Genomic DNA, 8,379 nt, shown 5'->3' with positions numbered 1-8,379 from the left:
AAGAAGGAGGAAAAGGAAGAAGATAAATATTTAGCAAGAGAAGGTGGAAGAAAGCAAAGATGAGGAGGAGGAGGAAGAGGAAGAAGAGGAGGAGGAAGAGGAAGAGGGGGAGGAGGAGAAGCCAGCTGGTGTTTGTACAATCTTTAAAGAATTGGAGAAGTTTAAGAATTATATTAGACTCCTCCACATCCTCCCTTCCTCCACCTCCTCCACTTTCCTCCACATCCTCACTTTCTCTTCTCCACCTCCTCCACTTCCATCCACATCCTCCCTTTCTCTCCTCCACCTACTCCACTTCCATCCACATCCTCCCTTTCTCTCCTCCACCTCCTCCACTTTCCTCCACATCCTCCGTCCACTTTCCTCCACCACAACTTCCTTTCCTCCATTCTGAATTCATATCCTCCATAAAATCTACTCCATTACTCTTCCTCCTCCTCCTCCTCCTCCTCCTCCTCTTCCTCTTCCTCTTCTTCCTCAAGCCTGTTATTGTTTTGATCTCAATCGGCTTTTGTCTGAGCCACACCCTCTCTCTCTCTCTCTCTCTCTCTCTCTCTCTCTCTCTCTCTCTCTCTCTCTCTCTCTCTCTCTCTCTCTCTCTCTCTCTCTCTCTCTCTCTCTCTCTCTCTCTCTCTCTCTCTCTCTCTCTCTCTCTCTCTCTCTCTCTCTCTCTCTCTCTCTCTCTCTCTCTCTCTCTCTCTCTCTCTCTCTCTCTCTCTCTCTCTCTCTCTCTCTCTCTCTCTCATCAATGTTCGTTTCTTTTGTTCCTATTTTTATTCCTCTTTGTAATCTTTTCTCACCTGGTTTTCCTTTGTAGAAGAAGAGGAGGAGGAGGAGGAGGAGGAGGAGGAGAATAAAAGACACAAAGGAATTGGGAGTGTAAAGAAAAAAAATAGAGAGGAGGAGAGAGAGAAAGAAGAGGAGAAAAGGAGGACTGGAACGTTGAGGAAGAGAAGGATAAGATGAAGAAGAAGAGCAAGGAAAATAATAATATGAAGAAAGATGATAGAAATAAATATGAAAAAAGGAGAAGGTTGGGAGAGGACAAGACAGCAGGAAGGAAATGTGATCGCAGGAGAAGAAGAAGAAGAAGAAGAAGAAGAAGAAGAAGAAGAAGAAGAAGAAGAAATATTAGGTGATAAAAGAGGGAAAAATGGTAGAAAGAGGACAAGAAGGCAGGAAAAAAATGCGATCACAGGAGAAGAAGAAGAAGAAGAAGAAGAAGAAAAAAGAGGAAGAAATATTAGGTGATAAAAAAGGCGAGAAGGCGAAGAAAAATAAGTACAACAACAACATAAACAACAACAACAACAACAACAAAGGACCAGGAGGAGGAGGAAGAGGAGGAGGAGGAGGAGGAGGAGGAAGAGGAGGAAGAAGAATGAGACAAAGTGTACAGAGAAACATAAGGAAGAAGAAGAGAAAAGGAAGGAAAGAGGAGGAAGAGCAGGGAGAAGCGGAAACATAAGGAGGAGGAGGAGGAGGAGGAGGAGGAGGAGGATCAAGGGGAGGAAGAACAGAGTCGGGGTCTTAAGGGGATCAGATCCTACCATAAAGGGATGCAATTCTGATGGGGAGGATTGTGGCGAGACGAGAAGAGTCACGGACGGAGGAGGAGGAGGAAGAGGAAGAAGAGGAAGCAGAAGAAGAGGTGGAGGTAATAGTGTTAATAATGGTGTCATAAAACTAAGAAGATAAAACAAAATGAAAAAAAGAAGATAAAGAAGAAGAAAAAGAAGAAGAAGAAGAGATGAAGGAGGAGAATTGAAGCAGGAAATCGTGGAAGAAGCAAAGGAGGTTCAAGAATAAGAATAAGAAAAAGAAGGAGGAGGAGGAGGAGGAAGAAGAGGAGGAGGAAGACCAGTAATAAAAATAAAAACAAGGAAAAGAAGAACCGCAAAAGGAAAGGATAAAGGGAATAGGAAAGGAAAGATGAATAGAAGATGGCGGTGGAGGAGGAAAGCGAGGAAGAAGAAGAAGAAGAAGAAGAAGAGGAAATAAGATGAGGGAGAAGATTTAATGCAATACTGAATTTCCTTTATTACTTTTACTTTCTTGCAATATATTTTCCTTCCATTTTGATTTCTGTAAAAAAAAATGAAAAACTAGAAATAACGAAAGAGGAGGAGGAGGAAGAGGAGGAGGAGGAAAGAAGAATAAGATGGATGAAGGAATGAAAGGAAAGAAGGGGAAGCAAAGTGATCCATTATTTTTCCTCCTCTCCTTTCTCTCTTTTTCATTCTCTTCCTTCCAATCCCTTCCCATTCCCTCTCCTCTTTCCCCTCCTCCTCTTCATTCATGTCATCTCCCCTCCATTCACCTCCTTTTTGAACTCTCCCTTCCTATTCATTTCCTTTACAACTCTTCCAACCTCCTCTCCTCATTTCCCTTTCCTCTCCTCATCCCTCTCTCTTTCTCTTCCTCCAGCAACTCTATTCAACTCATATCATTGCAACTCCTTCTCTCCTCCTTACTTCTTTTCCTTCTCCTTTTCATTCTTCCTTTCTCTCTCTCTCTCTCTCTCTCTCTCTCTCTCTCTCTCTCTCTCTCTCTCTCTCTCTCTCTCTCTCTCTCTCTCTCTCTCTCTCTCTCTCTCTCTCTCTCTCTCTCTCTCTCTCTCTCTCTCTCTCTCTCTCTCTCTCTCTCTCTCTCTCTCGTCTTCCTGTTCAACCTTTTCATCTCCTCCTTACTTCCCTTCTCCTTTTCCTTCTCTTTCTCCCTTCCTCGTGTCTCCCTATTCAACCTGTCCACCGCTTTCTCTAATTCTCCCCTTCCTTCCCTCTTCTCCCTCTTCCTACTCCTCCCTCGTATTTCTTTCTGTCTTTCCTCCCTCTCTTCTTTTTTTCTCCCTATCTAATCCCTCCACCTCCTTCTCTTCCTCTCACTACGTTCCCCTTCCCCTACCCTTCCTTCCCTCCTCTTCCCCTTCTTCCTCCTCCCCCTCCTCCTCACTCCCATTATTCCTCCCTGACAAGCTTCTTTTCTGGTTAACTTGAAGCTCAGAGTGAAACAGCGAAAGCTTGTTGAGGAGATAAAAAGTTGGAGATTAACACCAGACACACCCTTCTCCTACCCTCTACCCCCCCCCACCCACCCCCGTCTCTCTCTCTCTCTCTCTCTCTCTCTCTCTCTCTCTCTCTCTCTCTCTCTCTCTCTCTCTCTCTCTCTCTCTCTCTCTCTCTCTCTCTCTCTCTCTCTCTCTCTCTCTCTCTCTCTCTCTCTCTCTCTCTCTCTCTCTCTCTCTCTACTTCCATCTCTCTTTGCAACTGAGATAAGAAGAGCAGGAGGAGAAAAAAAAAGAGGAAGAGGAGTAGGAGGTAGAAAAAAAATATGGAATGCTAAGAGAGAGACTCTCTCTCTCTCTCTCTCTCTCTCTCTCTCTCTCTCTCTCTCTCTCTCTCTCTCTCTCTCTCTCTCTCTCTCTCTCTCTCTCTCTCTCTCTCTCTCTCTCTCTCTCTCTCTCTCTCTCTCTCTCTCTCTCTCTCTCTCTCTCTCTCTCTCTCTCTCTCTCTCTCTCTCTCTCTCTCTCTCTCTCTCTCTCTCTCTCTCTCTCTCTCTCTCTCTCTCCAGGAGGATTTGCACATAATTTCAGCTTGGTCGGATAGATGGGAGATGCCCTTTAACGTGAACAAGTGCCAGGTCCTTCAAGTTGGAACGAGGAATAAAAGTTTGATTACGAAATGCGCGGCGTAAAACTCAAAAGCGTTCAATGCGTCAAGGACTTGTGGGTCAAAATCGAGTCAAACCTCAAATTCTCACAGCAATGCATCGATGCACCAAAAAACGCGAACAGAATGTTGGGCTTCATTAAAAGAAACTTTTATTTAAGAATAAAGATGTAATACTCCGCTCTACAACAGTTTAGTCAGACCCCACTTGGAATATGCGGTACAGTTTTGGTCTCCTCACCATGCAAGGATATTGCTAAATTAGAAGGTGTTCAGCGTCGGGCAACGAAAATTATCCCTTCCTTGCGCAACAAATCCTACGAAGAAAGGCTTTCTACCCTTAACATGTTCTCTCTTGAGAAACGTCGCCTCCGAGGAAAACTGATCGAATGTTTTAAAATACTTAATGGTTTCACGAATGTAGACAGATCAACATTGTTTATGATCGATGACACTTTGCGCACGAGGAACAATGGCGTAAAACTCAGATGTGAACAAGTAAATTCAGCACCAAATTTTTCTTCACCAACGTTGTAGTGCGAGAATGGAATAAGCTCCCATCATCAGTGGTCCAGTGTAACACGATTGACTCCTTCAAAAATAAGCTCGACCGTCACTTCCTTCAACTTAATATCAACTAGAGTAGAAATGCAACGTTTTGGAGTCTTCTGATTAATGTAAAATCACTTAGGTTTAAGGACAGACCACCAAGTCTGGACCATGGGGTCTGTGTGGTCTGATTTTCTATGTAAATCTATGTAAATCTCTCTCTCAGGAAAACCAAACAAGTTAAACCTCTTGAATCTGTCGATGTTTTGTAGACGCTTTCAAATTTTAGATACACACACACACACACACACACACACACACACACACACACACACACACACACACACACACACACACCCGTGGAAGCCATGCCCAAGACGTTTTCATCATATGGAAAGATGGGAAAAAAGGAGGAGGAGGAAGAGGAGGAGCCATGAACCCTAATCATAAAGGAAGGAAAGGGAATGGAAGTGGAAGGAGGCGTGTTCGTCATGGTGGTGCGAAGAATGATTAGAGGAGATGGAGGAGGAGGAGGAGGAGGAGGAGGAGGAGGAGGAAAATTATGGAGGAGGTCTTGGAGGAAAGGACGTGGAGGAAAATTGAGGTGAAGGTGATGGAGGAAGAGGAGGAGGAGGAGGTGGAGGAGGAGGAGGAAGAAGAGGAGGAGGAGGAGGAGGGGAAGGAGGAGGAGGAGGATTTGGGGCATATTGATCGGTGTGTGTCGTGGCGCGGCGTGTCACAACATGTTTACGGGTCCGTGCTGCTGTCCATGGCGGGGTGACTGATGGCGGCAGGCCGGGCCAGGGTCATGTGCCTGGGGAGTGTAGCAGGGGGAGGGGAGGGGGCTGGGGCGCGGCAGGGGGTGTTGAGGCATGTAATGTCCCCTTCACCCTCACCTCTGTCGTGTGCTGCAGCGACCGCTGGGCGTGACGCGGCGGGTGATAAGGTAAGGTAAGGTAAGGTAAGGTGAGGTGAGGTATGATGGGGTAGTGGTGGGGCAGGGTGTTGCAGGGCAAGGGGTGTTGAGGCAGGGTGTGGCAGGGTGTGTTGGTGCAGGTCATGTCCTCTCACCGCCCTTTGTTGCAGCGGTCGGCGGTGGTGACGCGGCTCGTCTACGACAGCGTGAGTCTGTTGTCCCACCTGCTGCGTGCCAACGTGGGCGCCGTTCACCTGTGGCGGCAGCCCGGCGGCGGCGGCGGCGGCGGCGGGGACGGCAACACCAGCGCGGGGGAGGCGTGGCCGTGGGACATGCGGGCCCAGCGGCGGCGGCGTGCAGGCGGCAGCATGAGGGCGCCCCGCGCACGCCACCCCGGCTCACAGCGGGAGCGCGGCCTCTTCCTGACCTTCCCGAACAGGCGGAGCCGCAGCGCGCACGGCCGCAGCGGGAGGTCGAACGGGGAGCCGCGGGACCAGGAGGCGGAGCGGGAGCGGGAGCGGCTGTACTTCGAAATGAAGACGCTCACCAAGGCGCGGGAAGGCGAGGAGTTCGAGCGGCGGCTGGAGAGCATCATCGGCTCGCGGCGCATCGCGGCCCCGGCGAGCAGCGCCGCCTGGGGCCGGGAGGGCGGCCGTGGCAACAAGTCCCGCCCAGTGGAGATGCGCATCATGCGGCCCACCACATTCCCGGGCCTGCGAGGCCGCGGCGCCATCAACCCAAGTGGCCAGCGGACCTTCGACTTCCTGCTGCTGGACTGGCGGCCGGCGACGGAACAGCTGGCGGTGGTGCTGGCGCTGACCGCGGCGCCGCCGGGGCTCGACAAGGTGAGGCACACCCACCCACACACACACACACACACACACACACACACACACACACACACACACACACACACACACACACACACACACACACACACACACACACACACACACACACACACACACTCACCTTTCCTCCCTCCCCAGCAGGCGGGCGTGGACGAGGAGATATACGAGGTGGTGGGCGCAGCCGACATCGACTGGGCGCACGACACACCCATCCCGCGCGACCAGGAATGCGGCGGCGGGGCCATCTGCGGCTACATGGTGGCGGGTAGGTGACGGGGAGGGAGGGGGTCAGGGAAGAGAAGGGAAGGGAAGAGAGGGAAAGAGAAGGTGTAGAGGAAAGCCTGCTAATTAGATCCTTAATTGGCGGGGAGAAGAGCACCTGTAATAGTGAGGTGAAAGTGGCGGCGAAGGTGGCGCTGAAATGGAATTAATTAGACCAACACGAGAGGGAGAAAGAGAACGAGAGCCAGAAAGACACACACGTACAAACACACACACGCACAGCCACGCACACACACAGAAAAAGAAGGAAAAAGGGAAAAGCAAATCGCCCCAGTTCATAACTTTTCCGCCCCTAAATTATGCTCATTGCGAATATTACGTTTTTCTTTCTTTTCTTTTCTTTTTTTTTTTGTTCTTTCTCTTTCAATGCAATTCGTGATGTAATTTTTAGAGGGTGCAATTAGAGACCCACGAAGAGGCTAATTGACAATAATGAGAGAGAGAGAGAGAGAGAGAGAGAAGGGTCGTCCACAACATAATACAAGTAACCTGAGATCCTACAGAAAGAGAACTTGAAAACACACACACGCACACACACACACACACACACACACACACACACACACACAGGTTAGGTTATTGAGTTTCACATCATATTTCTCTCTCTCTCTCTCTCTCTCTCTCTCTCTCTCTCTCTCTCTCTCTCTCTCTCTCTCTCTCTCTCTCTCTCTCTCTCTCTCTCTCTCTCTCTCTCTCTCTCTCTCTCTCTCTCTCTCTCTCTCCAGATATACGTTTTTTCCTCCGCTCAGTAATATGTAATGAAGGAAGAGAGGGGCGTCTGAATATGGAATGACGGAGAAAGAAATGGAGAGAGAAAAAGAAGGAAGAGAAGACGGAAGAGTGAATGGGGGTAGGAAGAGAGGAAGGGAGGAAAGAAGGAAGAACATAAAAAGAAAGTGAAGAAAGAAAGAATTGAGGGATGAAAGGAAAGAAAGAAGAGAGAAAGGAAGGGAAGAAAAAGGAAGAGAAAGGCATCTGAATATGGAATGACTGAGCAAGGAATGGAGAAGAAAGGAAAGAAGAAAGGAAGATGGAGGAGTGGGTGACGGTAGGAAGAAAGAAAGGAAAAGAAGGAAGGAAATTATTAGAACAAAAGAAAAGAAAGATGAAAGAATTGGAATGATGAAAGACAGAAGAAGAAAAAGAAAGAAAGATAAAAGAAAAGAAAGATGAAAGAATGGATTAAAGAGTGAAAGAAAACAGAAAAGGAAGGAAAGAATGGAAAGAAAGAAAGGAAAAAAAAGAGATAAGAACACTAAGAATGAATGAAAAAAGGATTGAAGGATGAAAGGAAAAAGAATAATAAGAAAAGTATGACGAATGGAATGAAAGAAAGGAAGGAAAGGAAGAAAGAAAAGGAGGAAAGAGGGAAGGAAAAAAGGAATGAAGGGATGAAGGAAGGACGGAAGCAAATTTAAAGGTGGGAAGCATATCTGAGACGTGTTGGTGGTGGTGGTGGCGGTGGTGGTGGTGGCGGTGGTGGTGGTGGTGGTGAAAGAGGAGTAGGAGGAGGAAGAAGAGCAAGAGAAGGCGGAAAAAAGGAGAGAAACAGGATATACAAAGAGATTCGTTGAACAAGGGTGCAGAGAGAGAGAGAGAGAGGACGTCGAGAAAGTTGAGAGAGGGAATATTGGCAACGAAGCTCTCGAGAGGCAGAAAAAAAAATAAAGTAAAAAGAAGAAAACTTGAAATTATAGACAGACAAACAGACAGCAAGAAACACACACACACACACACACACACACACACACACACACACACATCTTAACACACTTTTCTCGACACATTTTCCTTTTCTTTTACGTTTTATTTATTTCTCAAACATTTTTTTTTTTTAATTTCTCCCCAATGTATCTTTTTTTCATTCCCGTAACACATGTTCTTTATATTTTTTTTATTTTCTTTATTTCTTTCCTTTATATTACGTTTTATTTTCCTTCTAATTCGTTTTCTTTTTCCCCAATTTCGTTTTCTTTCCCTTATGACGTTTTCTTTCATTTTAATTTGTTATCTTTTCATTTTCATCATGTTTTTTTAACTTTCCCAGCACGTTTTTTTCATTTCCATCGTTGGCTTTTCCCTCTACACGATTTCTCTTCCGTAACCCATTTTC

General features: G+C 47.1%; 1 protein-coding gene across 3 annotated transcripts in view; it reads left to right on the top strand.

Moving 5' to 3' along the window:
• Nucleotides 1-8,379, top strand: part of LOC127001905 (uncharacterized) — a 111,638-nt gene that overhangs the window by 45,091 nt on the left and 58,168 nt on the right. For 2 of the 3 annotated variants that reach the window (XM_050867140.1, XM_050867138.1), the window contains exons 5-6: nucleotides 5,304-5,978; nucleotides 6,123-6,249. In XM_050867140.1, coding sequence (XP_050723097.1) covers nucleotides 5,304-5,978; nucleotides 6,123-6,249 — 802 coding nt within the window. The remainder of the gene's footprint in view (nucleotides 1-5,303; nucleotides 5,979-6,122; nucleotides 6,250-8,379) is intronic. The other variant, XM_050867139.1, reaches the window with a different exon arrangement.

The sequence above is a fragment of the Eriocheir sinensis genome, chromosome 22, assembly GCF_024679095.1.
Source record: "Eriocheir sinensis breed Jianghai 21 chromosome 22, ASM2467909v1, whole genome shotgun sequence".
Classification (NCBI taxonomy): Eukaryota; Metazoa; Arthropoda; class Malacostraca; order Decapoda; family Varunidae; genus Eriocheir; species Eriocheir sinensis.
The sequence above is the reverse complement of the archived record's forward strand: the minus strand, read 5'-3'. Positions and strand labels throughout refer to the sequence as shown.